The 18518-nt window shown below is 41.9% G+C and overlaps 1 protein-coding gene and 2 gene segments (V, D, J or C); 1 reads left to right on the top strand and 2 right to left on the bottom strand.

Annotated features, from left to right (window-relative positions):
* Window positions 1–18518, bottom strand: part of LOC141783884 (immunoglobulin kappa light chain-like) — a 203016-nt gene that overhangs the window by 124686 nt on the left and 59812 nt on the right. The window lies entirely within an intron of this gene.
* LOC141783883 (Ig kappa chain V-III region MOPC 63-like) overlaps window positions 1–18518 on the bottom strand; it is a 172987-nt gene that overhangs the window by 101570 nt on the left and 52899 nt on the right.
* LOC141783892 (Ig lambda-1 chain C region-like) lies at window positions 1360–2999 on the top strand. The segment is given in 2 exon segments: window positions 1360–1507; window positions 2430–2999. A coding segment is annotated over 1 exon segment (312 nt).

Raw genomic sequence — 18518 nt, 5'->3', positions numbered from 1 at the left:
TGTGCAGCTGTTGGTAGAAACACTTTTCAACATGTTTTGATATCAGTGGCTAAAGTCCAACAAGAGTTTAACCTCCCCAGTTTACTCATAAAGACACAAGATTATAAGTTTAAACTGTTTATGGTAGAGTGTCTGTGAGTTTGTTCCAGTTTTAATTAGATTCATTGTGGTTCTGCTTGATGACTCTTGTGTTGTGTTCACTGGACCAGTTCTCCTCATCACAGTCTCTTAACCAACCCTCTGCACCTGCAGCAGGCCGGTTTCACTTCAGTCAAACTGAAGGAGGTTTTTGTACGGCTCTAAATCACTGTGTGAACACCCAAGCACTGTTTATATAGTGGAGACTCTGACAGTAATAAACTGCTGCGTCTTCAGTCTGAACTCCACTGATGGTGAAAGTGAAGTCAGAGCTGCTTCCACTGCCACTAAACCGAGCTGCTGTTCCTGATTCACGTGTGCTCGCATTTTTTATTAGAAGCTTTGGACTCTCTCCAGATTTCTGTTGATACCAGTGCATATAACTGTTTCCGTAAACAGCTCGGCTGGTCTTACAGGTGAGAGAGATGGTGGATCCTGGAGTAGATGTCACTACTGGAGGCTGAGTCACAGTCACCTGACCGCTGCATCCTGCAGACAAAAACAAATCATTCATTTATCAGCAGAAATAAATGAGAGAAAAGGCAGCACATCATGTCTGAAATGTTGCTGAGTGAATGAACCTGTAAAACAGCAGCAGGCCAGCGTCCAGATGAGGATGGTGATGAGAGTCATGCTGGTTGTGCTTTCTGCTGTGTTGACTGACACATCTGAGTCCTGCAGTGTTGAACTCACAGGACTATAAACCTTCTCAGTTCACTGGAGGATCAGCTGACGATGCAAAGCCTCCTCTCTATGGAAATCATTTCTCTGCTCTCAACACACTGAAGGCAACGTGGGACACTAAATCAGGAGGAATACTGCTTGGATTTACACCATCTATCATCTGAATGGATAATAGAAGAAACATATTTATATTAGAAGTGCAGTTGAGGATTTAAGGATGAGTTTGTGTCCACTGTGGTTGGTATGATATGTCTGTTTGTCTGCCTTTAATCTACTGACAGGGTTTACTGGAGATAAATAACATATTTCAGATCTGATTAATATGAGTTTATGAGTTATTATTATTAAAAAGCATCATGTTCATTTAACCATGTAGCAACTGATATAAAACTGTGAAAAAATTACTTTGTTACAAGGAGACTGTGATCGTTTCTCTGTCTGGTGTAGAAAAGTAAAGAAAATTATATAAATAATCTTCATTTATACAATAATTTCAATTGATATTATTAATTTAATGTTTGTAGATTCAATAAATTATAAATGCGTCTGTGTTAATTGAGAAAGCAGAGAGTATTTTCAGTGGATAGATGCTTGTTCACAGTGCAGGAGGTTTTTGTACGGCCACTTAATGAGTTTGTATCACTGTGGTACACTTTTGGTGGAGGAACCAAACTCATCATTAACTGTAAGTACCAGAGATTTATAATTTATACAACATGAAATATTCTTTTAATACTAACTTTTGCATCCGAATTTGATGAAACAAGAAATTATTTTTGGATAATTTACATGTGGATATTATTTTTTGCTGTCTATTAAGCTCGGCTGATATTGAAGTTTAGGAAAATATTAATATTAATATTCTTTTAGTATTAAAGAAGATGTTATGGTGAAAATATATGCAGAATAATTTTTGCTATTTTTCCAATAATATATTTGTTTAATAAAGTTTGGTTGTAAATTTGTTCTGCAGGAACATTTTAATGTTCAGAAAATAACAGCAAAATTTAATTTCAAGTTTCTTATGTTTTATGTTTTACTGTAACATTTAAACCATTGTTAGGTATAAAAACTGCTGTAAATGTTGTTAAAACAAATTTAAAAGTTCATATGTTCATTTATTATCGCTGTAGTTTGATTTCACAGTTCGTTAGTTTAAAGTGGAGAAAAGGAAGTGAAACAGACAGATGATAAAGTCTATAACTGAATACAGATGTTACATTTGCATCACAGCGATGAATCATTTACTGTCACACATTATAAAGAAGATACAAAGATTTAATTTAATGATCATTAATACAATGTTCCCATTAAAATCACAGATAAGTCATGTTGCATATTAATTATTAGATATTTATGAAGAGTTCCACAGTAGAAGATTAATTACTTTAAATAAAAAACAAAGTTTTACTATTGTGTTTTATATGTTAACTCCTCATTTCCTGCCATGTGTCAGCTCCTCTCCTCTGTCTGATCACAGTATCATGCACACAGCTGATCCACAGTAGTGTTAACCTCTGTCAGGTATCATAACTGTCTCATGTCCAGCTGTCTGTCCTACAGTGGAAGTTCATCTGCTCCTTGTGTGTCTCTGCTCTCCCCTCCAGCTGGCACCATGGTCAGGCCCTCAGTCTCTCTGCTTCCCCCCTCCTCTGAGCAGCTCTCTGGGGGCTCGGCCACGCTGGCCTGCCTGCTGACCGGCTACTCTCCTCAGGGAGCCGTGGTGAGCTGGCAGGTGGACGGTACGGAGGTGACGGAGGGGGTCCTGAGCAGCTCAGAGGAGGAGAAGAGCGGCCGCTACAGCAGCAGCAGCACCCTGAGCCTGAGCCAGGAGCGCTGGATGGAAGGAGAGCTGTACTCCTGCAGGGTCCTCCATCAGGACCACAGCCAGACCCAGTCCCTCCACAGGAGCCAGTGTAAGGGCTAGAGGGGCCGGCTGAAGCCCAGGACAGGAGCTCTGTGTGGGGGGGAGCAGCTCTGATCAATAGCAGTTTGAATGCTTGTAGAGGAAACTGAAGCTTTGTGTGACAGAGAACAACACTGCTGTAAAGTGTTGGACAACAACAACTTAGAGAGGAATGTGTGTCGCTCAGCAGCTTCATGTGAGTGAGCTTAATAACTGTCATGTTGATCACTGATGTTGTTGCTAATAAAGATTTCACTGATACATAACTTCATGAAGTGTTTGCTCTTTTATTTTATGAAGAGTAGAAAGAAATTAACTGGTTTTATAACTTCAACTGATTCTCCTCTCTGTGGAAAATGAAAACCCTCACGACAAAGTAGTATACTTCAAGTTTATTTAATGAAGTTAAGTAAAGTTCAAGTATACTACAAGTGAATAGGTATACTCTTAGTTTAATAGTTATATACTTGTAGCCCATTTTTTAGTTTATGAAAGTTCACGTTGTATACTTTAACTTATAGTACATAGGTAATGATTTATATGTATTACATAAAGAGACTTGCTCCTTTTGCTATTTGACTTGATGTTTTGCGATGATAAAAAAATTAATAAATTTTTCTCACACGTCTCCACGGTGAACGAAGAACCCAACAACGTAGAAAATTCTTGATGAATTGAAGTAAATTCATATCAAAACATTCATTTACAAACTCTCACACACTTTAATAGGCTACTCTATCAAAAAGTTAGTACAACTACAAGCCAAGTATACCTTTCTGTAAGACAAGAACATTTAATTATACTTTTCTTAAGTATATCTCAATCAAAAGAAGTAAAAGTATAAGCCAAGTATACTATACTTTTCTGTAATTGTATACGCTAAGTATACTTAGGTATATCTCTGATAAGTACATAAAAAAGTAAACTGAAAGTATAGTCTCTTATTTTAAGTTGAAAATGAAGTATACTAATAGCACACTTGAATAAACGTCTATTTGGTAAGGGAAGCTTTGAATTCATCATGTAAATATCTATAGTTCTCCCTTTTAAATTGGTATAAAGAGTGATATTACATTACAGTAAAGAAAAGTAAATAATACATATTTTTTTGATTAAAGAAACTTGGAGAATAATGTGAACTTTACTTTTAGGGAGGAAGAACTCATGACTCAGATATGTGATCAGGTAACATTTGTCTCTGTCGTATCTTTTCTGCGACAGTGCTGTTGAAGTGATGATGAAGGATGCTCCGAGGACACTGTTCTTGCTGGTAAAATAGAGTTTATTACAAACAAGCCACACATGTCATACGGACGTCGCGAGCAGTCCGGAGGCCTCCAGTCGAATATGAAAGTCCTGCAGCTTGGGGGCCCCCGACCACCTTATATCGGGTTCAGGCCCTCCAATCACCGAGCTAAGATATGAACTCATGTCTTAGGTATCTCCTACATGTTTATCTTTCAGCCCCTGGCCTTTGCCCTACTTCTTTCACATATGTTTACAATTAGGGGCCTCTCAGTCCGGCATCAGACCTGAAAATATACCACATATTCCCCCCTTCGAGACTTAACAAAGTCTCGAAAAAATAAGAGAAGAAACATACAGGTGTATCAACATGACAAATTTAACAACCTGTCCTTATTACCATTGAAACAACTTTATGGAGTATAAAAGTGAGAGTGAAAAACCTGTCAGGCAGCTAATCTTTCTTGAACAATGTATTAAACAATGTATACAGGAAAATTCTCTCACGGTCCCTCTGCCAAGGCGACCATACATAATACTCCATAATACTGAAATACAGAATTTTAGCAATTTGTATATGGAACTGATTTAAGCAATGCATATGGAACTCTCAGCAAATTAAAACAAAACAAATGTCCAAAGTCAGGCTGGTCGACCCATCGCACCCTTCTATGAACCTTTTCCTGCCTACCCCACTGTCCCTAAACATCGAGAAAAAGAAAAAGAAAACATCTGAGGTCCCATTATATTTAGAAACCATCATTTCTCAAGCATGTAATACACAAAAAAGAAAATTCCTTTTCAATAACACTAAGGTAACATCTCAGAGAAGACATAAGACTGTATAACGCTGTAGTTTCTCAGCCGCCTTGACGCCGGTGTAGTATCGATGACGTCTTGACTCTGGATGTTGTATCGACAGTCCACGTTCGGAGTTCCTCAGGCCATTCGTATTTTCATGTTTGAAATGTCTGAATCCATTCAGCCCCTCGGAGTCCCTGACAATCCACCACCCTCACAGTGTTCTTCCCCAATATGTTCTAGAATGAAAGAAAAGAAAACCAGTATCTTTTGCATACAGAACAGATACAAATTAAAACATCAAACACAGAATTAGATAAGTAAAAATGTAAATATTGTCCATTAATCATATTGTTCATTTGTTGCCATATCCCCCCTTCGAGACTAAACAAAGTCTCGAAAGAGCAACACACCAGCAACACTACAAACTACACAAGCAAAAACAGAGGTAAATAATAGGAGTATGTTTTAAAATGGATATTCCTCCACCAATTCGATCTTTATTGCGTCATCCTCATCCACGTCCGTGTCAGCTTCGTGTAATAATGGCATCAGCGTTTGATCGCCGGGCAGTACAACTCCAACCCATTTAATTATCATAGCCTTTGCAAAGGTCAACAACAGCGTGCAAAAACAAAACATCACGCACAACGACAGAACGAGCGCTACCGAAACCTGAACTAACACTGCTCCTAGTGGCCCCAATTTATCCCGCAACCAAGCATTTGCAGACCATCCCGCGTCTTCTGATGGGCCAAACGCATCTCTTATGAGCTTCAATGCCCCTATGACACTAGTCATATTATCAGAACTATCGGGAATCAAAGTGTAGCAAGCATCTCCTGTTAAATTTAAAGCAACACATAAGCCCCCTTGTTTGGCCAAAATATAATCAAGAGCCATGTCATGTTTCAGCAACGTCAGTCTGTGACTTCTCTGGGTGTTTGACAACAATTCGAAACCTCTTATAGTTTCGTTTGCAAAGCCCTGTAAGGTGTATGTAATGTTGTCGATGTGATCTGCCAAGAACGTCACACCATACCATGGAAAAAATCCTATACCCCACTTCTCTCCTAAACTTATTCTCCAATGGAAGGATTCCAACTTGTGAAACTGTGCCAACTCACGTTTTCTCCTACTACTTGAAGCGACATCAGATTGGACCCCCTCTGTCCCTACTCCCTTCTGGATAGTAAGAACCTCATATGGAAGTTTCAACAGTGACATATAACAGCATCCTGTCCACCCATATGGTAGAAATATGTATGCCTTATTACCACAGACCCACCAAATATCCTTGAAATTCCCTATAGTCACATTCCCTGGCAATATCTGGTTATGTACCCTCAAAATTGTCTTCTTTTTGTGTTGTGATGCCTGAAAAGACGCTTCATACGAATCATTACTATTCCCACGTTCCATTTTACCCAAGTCCATCATATATTTATCACACTTTGATAACCCCATAAACGTTCCCGGCCCTTCATGAGTTGTATTTGAACAAAAACAGCTGGTAGCTCCCACTGCTGTCACCTCCATTATATCAGGGACCGCTGTTCTGATATCTTCATGCTGATCACGTATATTTACATATGGTAAACCTGCCACCCAAGAACAAGTCAATCTAGGCTTAAAAAGGTTCATTGCTAAAGCCATCACTTTATCCACTGATGATTGCTGTTGATACAAGAGCCATGATAATGCATAATTTTGACACATAGTGGTTAGTGGTTCTGGTATAGTCTCTAAAATCGAAGGCCATGAGCTTGGCGATCGGATTTTCACCAGATACGGACCATCCGTTTTCACAACCGATCTTACGGAGTGGGTTACTTGCTGAAACCATAAGTTCCTACCTGCCCACGGGTCTGCGATTTGTAACACTGAAGGATCAAACCCAAATGCCTTCCATTTAGTGTCTCTCTTCTGCAATACATGGTTCTGTTCAAACATCTCCTGTGATATCTGATCTGAGTCAACAAACTCCTTTCCCATATCTAAAATATTCCTCTGAACAGTCTCAGATGAATTTCCAACCTTCACTTCCTCAATCTCCTTCCTACTACCCACACTAATCCCCATCTCCAACATAGACTTCCGTCTCTCATTTACCATCTCTTTCACTTTCAAGGATACTTTATCAAGTGTCTGTGTCACATTCTCCAATTTCCTAGGCGTTAATATTACCGCCAAGGCAGTACTCTGATTGGAAGCATTATCATTATTTATTGATTTCAAATTTAAAGTAGCAGCCTCTGAGCTGGACGTAGATGACTCTACATCCTTTTCTTCTATCCTCTGTTCTCTAACTTCAACAATGTCATTGCTTCTGTTCACTCTGGGCTCTATTTTTGACACTTGCTTCTCGACTAAATTAACCACATCCTTAAAGGTCCAAGATGTCATATTAGATGTCTGCGTTGTATTTACAAATGTCGTAGATGCCACGGATGTCGTCACTGTTGTAACATTCATCCCCTTTGAAGTCATAATTAGAGTAGTAGCCAGAGTCGGTGTATGAACATTCTTAGTTGTTTTTGGAACTAATGTAACAAGCTTTATCTGTGTACTAATCACCTTTGGAGTGGTTACTGTAGTAAATTGTTTCTGAACTTCTTTAGTACCCCTAGAAACTCCAATAGGCCCCAAATCTTTTATCAGGAGTGACACTCTACGAGTCACACGCCCTGTGATCCAATAATTTTGATATGGAACAAATTTAAACTCCGGATCTTCATAAGAACACATGTATTCTCCTTCGTCTTCCCGAGTAACGTTACGCAGGACAAGGGAACAATCATCTTTAATTTTTATCCACCTAACCTCATTAAACAAAATATACTTCCTCTGACCACGAGGCACAACGTCATCGTCCGGTCTTGTCAACAACAAATCTTCACCACGACTATTTTCCCATTTGGGAAACAAGTTCCCTCCATTATTCCATCTCCCACACTGACAAGGAAGGTAAGCTGTTCCTCCTACCCTAGCTCTGATCACAGTACTCAAATGAGGTGACGTTATAGATATCACCTGAGGCGCCTTTGTAGTTACATGTGACGCATTTATACTTTCAATAGCTTTTGCCATTGAAGGAGTAGATTTCTCTTCCCTCTGTCCAGCTTTCGTCTGGAGAGTTGATGTCATCGTTGTCAATTCTCTTGTTTCCCCAACCTCTTGTGAATCTATACTCTTATTCCCCCCTAGTATTACTAGAGACACCACGCGAACTCCAAATCCTAGCTCGGACAGCTCACTTCCAATATGTCGATCGTAAAAAGAACACCTGTAATCACCTTGATCTTCCTGTTGAGGCTTATATACATAGAGACTACAGTCTCCCTCAACCTTCACTCTCCTTTTGTCATTAACTAATGTATACTTCCCTAATGGTACTGTCTCTGACAGATCTAGGATCTTACCATGGTTATCTTCCCACTGAACTCTGAGTTTCCCTTTACCACTGTTTTCTTCTGTACACTGACATGGAAGCCTAACTGACTGTCCCAAGGTTACTTCAACCCTGGTTCTAATAACGGTCTGGTTTGACTCTTCTCCTAACTGGTCTCGGGCTCCTTGGTCTGGCTGGATCCCTGGGTTGTCCTGCAGCGGAGTCACCGCCCTTTGATATCTCTGGCGCTTTGCAGGCAACTGAAATAGGCCCTGCTGGGTCTGGGACATGTTGAAAGACAATGTCTCTAAATCTTCTGTCCTGTCCATCAACTGCCGAGTCATTTCTGGCATCATCAGGAATGTGTACAGAAACATCAACATTGTCCACAACCTGGGTGATCTCTCCTTCTGAATTCTGACTCTGGGGATTTTCATGCATCTGCCCTTCGGCTGCCTGTTCTCCCTCATTTTGTTCCACAGAGTCATCTCGACTCTGTGTGGGTTGTACCTCTTCTCTGGGTGCTTTGACGCAGTGCGATAAATGATACCAAGTTGGAGACCCCTTAACCTGGACCGCGGTTCCAGTACTGCGAACCACTTCAAACGGTCCCTCACGGCGTTCGTTATACCACTTCCGTCTAAACACCTTCACGAACACCGTGTCTCCAGGTTGCACTGTGATCCTTTTTTGCGCATCGAGCTTCTCCTGCACCTCCTCCTTAGTTTGCCTGTCAGACACATATGTGGATATTCTTTTATGTAGATTAACCATGTATGTGACATACGTTTGCATTTCATCTTCCAAAAGGGCCAAACTTGGACCTTTACCACTTGTCCGCAGACAAGGCGTTGGCATCAGTCTTCCTGTAACCAACTCATGAGGTGTCATGTGTAAATCGCGGAGCTCACTAGAGCGACATACCATTAACGCCAATGGAAGTGCTGCAATCCAGTTTAACCCCGTGTGCTGGCATATTTTGACAATACGATTCTTCAGAACCCCATTCATTCTCTCGCAGATTCCTTGACTACGTGGGCTATAGATTGCCCCAAGACGCTGTTTGATTCCTAGTTTTTGCAAAATCAATTTCACCGTCTTATCCACAAACTCTTTCCCATTGTCTGAGGATATTCGATCTGGAAGTCCCCACCTGCTTATGACCTCTCTGCATAAGAACTTGGCAACCGATTGAGCATCCTTTCGTTTTGTTGGACAGGCCTCAGGCCATCGTGAAAATCTGTCCACCACGACTAGCATGTACCTTTTCCCTTCAATCGGTTTTATCATGTCAACATAGTCTATAACTAGTTCCCGCATAGGACCTCTTGGAGTTGGGATGTGGCCAGGAGGAACCGGCACTCCCCTCCGAACATTGTTTTTCAGACAGATAGTACACCTGCCTATGACATAATCAATCTGTTCAAGCAAACATGGTGCCCAAAAACCATACTCTTTCGTGATCTTTCTCTTCACTTCCCCCCTTGCAACGTGAGCTAAGCCATGCGCCTCCTGAATCATCAGACCCAACAGGTCTGGAGGTGATAGTACCAGCCCCTCATGAGTTCTCCAAAGTCCAGTAGAATCTCGGGTGGCACCTCGGTCTAGCCACAGCTGTTTGTCCATTTCAGGAGCAGCTTCCTGCATTAAAATCACATCTTTGAGTGTAATTTTGTCTTCCAAGTTCACTTCATGCGTGACGAGGAGAACTTTGCCCAATTTATCTGCTCCAGTGACTGCTTTTGCAGCTTCATCAGCCGCTCTGTTCCCTTGTGAAACCCTTGACGCATCCTTCTTATGTGCCGCACATTTAGCTATTGCTATTTCTTTAGGCTTCATCATAGCATGCAACAATTTCATGATCTGGGCGTGATGCTGTATCGGCGAACCATCCGTTTTCTTAAACCCTCGGTTCTTCCACACTGCTCCAAACAAGTGGCACACATTATGTGCATATGCAGAGTCAGTGTATATCGTCACTCGCTTCCCTTCTGCCAACAAACATGCTTCAGTTAGCCCCACCAGCTCAGCAAGTTGTGCAGATGCAGGCTGTGGTATCTCTTCAGCCTTCTCAACTGTAAATCCAGTTCCTTGGGCTTTTACTATCGCATAGCCGGCCCTTAATTTATCGCCCACACGATAACAAGACCCATCAGTCCAATACTCCAGGTCTACCACATGCAATGGGAGAGCTTGTAAATCTGATCTAAGCCTAGAGTATTTCTCTGCTTCTTGAACACAATCGTGTGGCTCACCGTCTTCTGGAGTTGGCAAATTCTCTGCTGGATTTACCGTAACACACCTTGCTAGGGTAACATCTTCCTGCTCTAAGAGCCTATGATAGTCTCTGAGCCTAGACATGGTCAAGTTGTTCTTACCATAGTTCAAAAGATTTCTTAGACTATGATGTGTAAGAATTGTCACTGGATAACCCATTGTTACAGATGATGCTTTATTGTACATTAGAGAAACTCCCACCATAGCTCTGTAACACAGTGGTAACCCTAGCTCTACTTCTGAATAAGCCGTGGAGTAATACGAAATAGGTTGAGGACTCGTACCCGTACCCGTTGGTTGACAAAGAACTGCACATGCATATTTACCCCCAATGGAAGTAGATACATATAACACAAAATTCTTAGAGTAGTCTGGAATTGCTAGCGCCGGAGCCTCTTGCAACTTCTTTTTTGTCGTTTCAAATGCCAAAAGGCCATCATGTGTCCAGGACAGATTACAGTGTAGCTTAGCATTCCCAGTATCTTTGATCATAGCTCTTAAAGGCCCCGTCAAGCTAGCATAATCCTCAACCCATGCTGAGGAATATCCTGCAATACCAAGGAATGTCATCATCTCTCGGACTGTTCTGGGTTTTGGAGCCTTACGAATAGCCTCCACGTGAATATCAGAGATGCTTCTGTGTCCCTGCGTTATTGTTTGACCCAAATAGATTACCTTCTCCTGACAATACTGCAGTTTCTTCAGAGAGGCCTTGTGGCCCTTCTCTGCCAGTATTTGTAGCAATTTAATTGAGTCCTTTTTGCATGTCTCCTCATCTGGTGAACAAATGATGATGTCGTCCACGTATTGAATTACATTGCTTTTTAGTACCTGCTCTATCCCCTCCAAATCGTCTTTCACTATTTTATTGAAAATGTGAGGACTATGTTTGAATCCTTGTGGCAGTCTCTCATACTCATAAGATTGTCCATTGTACGTGAACCCAAATAACCCTTGGCTTTCCCTACTGAGTGGAACACTGAAAAACGCACCACATAAATCTAACACTGTGAAATGTGTCGCTTTTGGCGGAAGTTGGGCTAGCAAAGTATGTGGATCCGGCACCTCTGCTGGAAAATCAACCACCACTTCATTGACCGCTCTTAGATCATGTGTTAGGCGATATGAATCATCTGGCTTCTTTATCGGCAACAAAGGCGTGTTGCTCTGGGGATCCTGTGTTATCTTTAACACCCCCGCCTTAAGAAGTCCCTCAATCTGTGGTTCAATTCCTCGGATTGCCTCTTCACTCAGTGGATACTGGTTCTTCCACGGTGGTTTGACTCCTGGTCGGAGTTCAACTCTCACTGGTTGAGCTGACTTCACAAGTCCAATATCCGTATTATGCCGAGCCCATAAACATTCTGGAACTTGTTGTAGCATCTCTTCTCTCATTGAGTCTGAGTCCATCTTAGCACTGCAGATGGATTCATGTGTCATTCGCACGGTTTGTGGCTGTCCTAGTCCTTGAGCAGAGATCATAATCTTAATGAATCTCTGATCCTCACTCGTCCAGATGGCAAGATTCTCTGTTACTGGTGTAAAAACAGCTTTTTCAGCCTCCGCCATCATTTCTCCCACTTGCTTCTGGGTATGTTCTTCACGCACCCACAAGGTCACATGTGGGACACTCTTCTCGATATCAAACTCTTTGTCCAAATAGTCATCTTTGTGTATTTTCATAGCTGCTCCTTGTGGTCCCAAAATTATACAGCCTGAATTTATTTGAACTTGTTTTGGTTGTCGGCTCAACCATTCTTCTGCGTTTATTTGAGCATCATCATTGAAATACTGGAGCGTGCAGTGAAATGGATACTCTGGAAGCTTTGCGTCGGGCATATTTGCGGTGATAAACTTTTCCCACAACTTAACCGGCTCAAAAAAATCTGCACTGAGATTTCCAATCCAAAATACCGACGACGCTCCAGTCTCTGTTGTCATCAATAATTGGTGAACCCTCTCGTTCGGCATTTCCACCAGACAGCCGTCTGGCGTGCATTTTATTGTACACCCCAATTTACACATAGCATCTCTTCCCAAAAGCGCAATAGGTGTATGTTCTGATACCAATATGGGTAACGTAATCTTCTTCTTTTTATAGCTGATCTCGATTGGTTTAGTGAGAGGAACTAGCTGTTTTACTCCCTCGAACCCGATTGTCCGAATCAATTGATCAGACATGGGGAGATGTATAGCATCTTCAGGCCGAATACAGGTAAAAGCAGCTCCGCTGTCCGCCATCACTTCCACTGGACGATTATTCACTTTTACCTCTATTGTTGGATCTTCCTCCGGCCCTGATACTACCAGCTGACACCCCCCTCTCGAGTCTTCCGGGCACCCCTAGTAACCAGGTTCCGGGCCCCTGTAAGGGTTCACCGGTCCTCTGGGTGACCTTGATTGGCCCCTGAATCCTCCCCTGAATCCTCCTCTGAAGTTTCCTCCTCTGATGTTTCCTCCGGGCCTGTTGCACTCGCGAGCGAAATGGCCTTGTTGTCCACAAGTATAACATCCGGTTGATTGCTGTTGAAAGTTTGGATTAAACCTTCCTCCTCTTCCGAAATTTCTTTGATCTCTTCCTCTCCAGGTCTGCGCTTGATCAAAGGCTGGCTGTGGGTAGGTGACAACTGGAACCACCGGCGGTGGCTGGAACGCTTGGAGCTGAACCTGGTTCGGCTGTGGTAGTGGTACTATTTGATTTAGTGGAGCCTGATTCTGCATAACCAGAGCCTGCTTCTTCTCCATCCTCTTGTTATCCGTCAGTTGTATTTGATTAAGTTTCCTGAGGGTCTCTTGGTCCTGGTCTTTTTGATCATGTTCCTTTTTCCTATACAGCTCAACTTGGTGGGCTATATGAGCCGCATAAACCCTCTTTTCCATGCTTCCAAGACCAACCACCTCTGCCAATTTGCTTCTCACTGGCAGGGGCAACCCCTTCTGTATTCTGGTTCGCAAAATCGACTGCTCCATTTGATTCAAATCCGGGTCATTTCCTGTGATACTTCTCCACACTTGATGAACTCTCGACACATAGGCCCTCGGGTTTTCCTCATGTCCCAGTGGATCAATAAAAATATTGTCAGGATGTACGTTTGTCGGAAATGTGTCTTTCAGCGCCCTGCACACTGGGCCTCTACTTGCAGCAAACAGCTCTGAATCATTCACAGCAGTTCCCACATATCGATTAAGTCCAGCTTTCTGTAGAATATCTTCCATAGCGTGAATTCCAATGAGGCAGGCCAAGAGTCTCTTTATATCTCCCATGGCCAGTTGCTCTCCCACTGTGATTTCTTCCAACTTCGAAATCCAAGGATGTGCTCCATCTTCAAGAGTAGGTAACTTTTCGCGTATGTTTGACATATCTGTATTCTGCCAAGGCTTGTACTCCAACTTCCGTCCTCGGATAATGACTGGACAGATTTTTCCAGTCTCCTTCTTGTTTCTTGAGCGCAATGCATATCTCATAGCTGGTTTTGGGGAGCTCTTCTTCTGTAACTCTTTTTTCTGTCTATACAGTTCCTCCAATTGTTCTTCCAACGTTCCTTGGCGATCAGGGCTGGGACTTCTATCCAAGCATGAAAAGCATTCCTCTATGCTTCTTTCGATTTCTCTCATAGTTTTCCGTGCATCCTCTTCATGGCCCTCTTCATGGCCCTCTTCCTCCTCACTGTCATCAGAGTTATCATTTCCTCTTATTTCCGCTCTTGACAACATCCGCCTGACTTCAGGGTCATATCCTCCTCTGCACCCTTCCTGATCGCTTTGGTCACTCTCGTTTCCATGGTCCCGCTTTTGCCTCCTAGACCCAAACTTTGTTTTACTCTTACTTTTGGATCTTGGATACATCGTTATAGTTGTCTCCGCTCGTCCTGTTTCTATTATTCTGTCCTCCTCGTTTCTGATACGGTAGTCACCTTCCTGACTGATCACCGGGATTTGAGGATAGATTTTCTTAGCCATCGTCTTTACCTCATAGGGTGGTGGTCCCATCACAGGGTTCATGTGTGAGAACGATGAATTGGTGTCTTTCCTTAGTTTTTCTGTTTGTTCTGTGTTTTGTTTTATTTCTTCTTCAACTTTATCCCTCTTATCGTTTGCAGCTTTGATCAGTTTCTGTCCCTCATCTTCAAATAACTGGAGAATGCCAAGCTCCACTTGCCTCTTCTCTTTGCGTTTTATCCCCTTTTTTCCCTTCTTTTGCTCAGCTTTGTATGTCGATACAAGTACTAGCATTATTCTAATTACATCTGGGTTAAGCGTCCCCTCTATTGGCCATGGTTGGTCAATTTCAGGCCAGCGTTTGTGCCATTTTTCCGATATTTTTGCAATGTTTGCGATGCCCCTAATTAAAGGATTATTCTTCTGTACTATCTCAACAGGAGTGATTACTTTCAGATTTTTAGTGTTCTTCTTCCCCATTATAACGGCTTCCTTATGTTCCGTTATTGTACTTTAAGAAGTAATTGCTGAAATTAAAAACTACTCAAGGCTTATTTAGATTACTTCCCCCCCTTTTTTTTTTTTTTTTTTTTTTTTTTTTTTTTTTAAATCCAATTACCCAATTAATCAATTAACCAATTATCCAATTAACCAATTAACCAATTAACCAATCAATCAACTAACCAATCAGTCAATCAACAATTTATCCGATTATCCAACCAATCAGTTAACCAATTATCCAATTAACCAATTGATCAACTAGCCAATCAGTCAATCAACAATTTATCCGATTATCCAACTCCTCAATTAATCAACAAATTAACCAGTCATCTAATCAATCAATATTCAGCTCAAATCTTCAAACAGTCACCACCTTGAATGTCCACCACATCACAGATCAGACAAACTACGCACCATAACATACATGAACATCTGTAATTGTCAGTAGAGGTTAGACTCAACAATCATATGCCATTAATTAATCAAATGCATTCACTGATCAATCCGTTGCCAAGTTTTCTATTAATTCATTCATTTATTTCTCCTAACTGAGCAGGTCAGTTTCCTCTTAGGCTTAATAAATGAAAGCAGGTCCATATGTGTACCATCAATATTGCTTATGACTGAGAACACACACACATATGGAAATGCAGGTTTTGTTTTTGTTAAAGAGTTTGTGTATAAGTTGTACCGGCCTTTTTAGTAGATTGACCTGGAAAGCCTTCCAAGTCGACGTCAGCAATCCCCCCTCCGTGATGTGCCGGCCCTCTGCCTTGTCTCCCGTCTCAATTCTCACTCACCATAAATGACATAACAGACAAGGAACAGGCAATGATTTAGTCTCTTGTGAACCCATAGGTCCCTTTAACAGCATCATACATTATATTCCTAACTTAAACCCCTTATCTAAACATTAAAGAACCCCACTGGACCAAACAGTTCAAATGGCAAAGGAATTTTCTGTATCTCCCAAGAAAGGGTCATCGAAAGGAATTTTGGGAAGAGAGAGAGAGAGAGAGAGAGAGAGAGAGAGAGGGAGGGGGTTTCAATCACTACCCTTCTTAAACGAAGTTCATGGTTTTATACATTCTTTATTCTTATTATTATATGTTTCTATTCTTTTCCAAGGGTTATACGGGTACTGCAGTTACACAACTCCACTTTATTTGTCCTGGTTTATAGTTATTATCTTATGTGTATGCGTTTATCGTAACCAGGCTCATTTCAGTGGCTCATCGTTTTATTCTTTTACTGTATCTCCCGGAAGTCCCTCTTTTGCAGAGAAAACAAGCGTCCACTCCTACCGGCCGTGTCATCACGCCCAACGGCGTGAGTGACAGCGGAGATCCAGAGAGGGTGCGCTTCGATCTCTGATCCAGAGCAATTCCCACAATCAACAGCTTATGTTTTACATTATTTAATTAATTTAGTCTTCTGGAAACAGAAGCTCATGGTTTTAAACAATACATCATTAGTCTTCTAACCATTTTATGGCCCACATCTGGACTCCATCAGCAGCCAAATGTCACACACACATTTACGCACCCACATTTTCCCTTCTGCTCCCCTCAAAGTAAACACACTCCCACCTTTTTTCCCACTCCAACACTCCAACGCACATACATCCAGACTCCAACGCACACCCATTTTTCTCAACTGCACCCTTCCATCCCAAAGTAAACACGCACCCACATTTTCTTCACTTGAACTTTTAGATATATTCCTATGCATGCTTTCTGCCGCTATTTCCTTACTTTTTCTCGTAAATTTCTGCTACCCATGAGATGTAAAATTTTTCGACGAGAAGTTACTTCTTGAATCACCGTTCGTCAACAGCGTCAGAGTGGTAACTGTCAATCGAATTGTGATTCTACACTCTCCAGTTATTAACTGACCATCAGATGTTGTTTCAGGTTTTAATTTGGCCCATACTACAATGCTCCTCACCTGAGGGCCCTATCCTATCCGATTTGCGGCTTGTCATATGATCATTTCCTTTATTTCCTTTATTTCCTTTATTTCCTTATCTCTCTTAACACTCTTTACATTTATTTATTCAAATTACCTGGATCCAGGTTTCCCAATTTTGTCTTTCTAAGTTAATTCCGGACTATGTCAGAGCCATCGTTACGCAGTGGCTAATATGCATGCGTCTTACCGTTAAGAAGTTTAGGGCCCCTCTTCATTAATCCTGCACGATACTTTTTAACCACCTTATCGTTACCATAAAGCTATTCTAAACTATTCCTTGTATTTCTCATACTTCTTTTCTTCCCTTTATATCTTTTCTCTATTCATTCCCCCTTTTTTCATTAAATTTAGCACGGAGCCTCACTTTAAACATCAAATCAACAGTACATGTCTATAACCAGAAGGTTCTTAATTTACGGTGTGTCCAAACAACTCCACATAACAGCCCCAATTAATGACCAGCATTCAATGAGTGATCTCACCGTTCTGTGAAGTTGTGCTGATGGTCACCTCCGATCCTGTTCGTGACGCCAAATTATGTCGTATCTTTTCTGCGACAGTGCTGTTGAAGTGATGATGAAGGATGCTCCGAGGACACTGTTCTTGCTGGTAAAATAGAGTTTATTACAAACAAGCCACACATGTCATACGGACGTCGCGAGCAGTCCGGAGGCCTCCAGTCGTATATGAAAGTCCTGCAGCTTGGGGGCCCCCGACCACCTTATATCGGGTTCAGGCCCTCCAATCACCGAGCTAAGATATGAACTCATGTCTTAGGTATCTCCTACATGTTTATCTTTCAGCCCCTGGCCTTTGCCCTACTTCTTTCACATATGTTTACAATTAGGGGCCTCTCAGTCCGGCATCAGACCTGAAAATATACCACATCTCTTTAGCTGAGAGTAAATGTGAACAGAACATGATGTGTTATTAGATATTTTAATAATGTTTTTAATGAAGTTATTAGTGTGAATGTGTAGTGTGTGCTTGGTGAGGTTCCTGTCAGCTCTGTGTTCAGTGGTCTGTGTCAGAGTCTCTTCCTCTTCAGCAGCTGCAGTCGGTTCCTGCTGTAACAGCTCAGTGTCTCTGCAGTCGGACTGAGGGAGGTTTTTGTACGACTACAAATCACTGTGTGAACACTGGTCCGCTGTGGTAACTCTGACAGTAATAAACTGCTGCGTCTTCAGTCTGAACTCCACTGATGGTCAAAGTGAAGTCAGAGCTGCTTCCACTGCCACTAAACCGAGCTGCTGTTCCTGATTCACGTGTGCTCGCAAGTTTTATTAGGAGTTTTGGAGGCTGTCCAGATTTCTGTTGATACCAGGACATAAAATGACCATAACTACTGTGGCTGTAAACAGCTTGGCTGGTCTTACAGGTGAGAGAGACGGTGGATCCTGGAGTAGATGTCACTACTGGAGGCTGAGTCACAGTCACCTGACCGCTGCATCCTGCAGACAAAAACAAATCATTCATTTATCAGCAGAAATAAATGAGAGAAAAGGCAGCACATCATGTCTGAAATGTTGCTGAGTGAATGAACCTGTAAAACAGCAGCAGGCCAGCGTCCAGATGAGGATGGTGATGAGAGTCATGCTGGTTGTGCTTTCTGCTGTGTTGACTGACACATCTGAGTCCTGCAGTGTTGAACTCACAGGACTATAA

This window comes from Sebastes fasciatus, chromosome 15 (assembly GCF_043250625.1).
Source record: "Sebastes fasciatus isolate fSebFas1 chromosome 15, fSebFas1.pri, whole genome shotgun sequence".
NCBI classification, from domain to species: domain Eukaryota; kingdom Metazoa; phylum Chordata; class Actinopteri; order Perciformes; family Sebastidae; genus Sebastes; species Sebastes fasciatus.
This window is presented reverse-complemented; position numbering and strand designations above follow the sequence as displayed.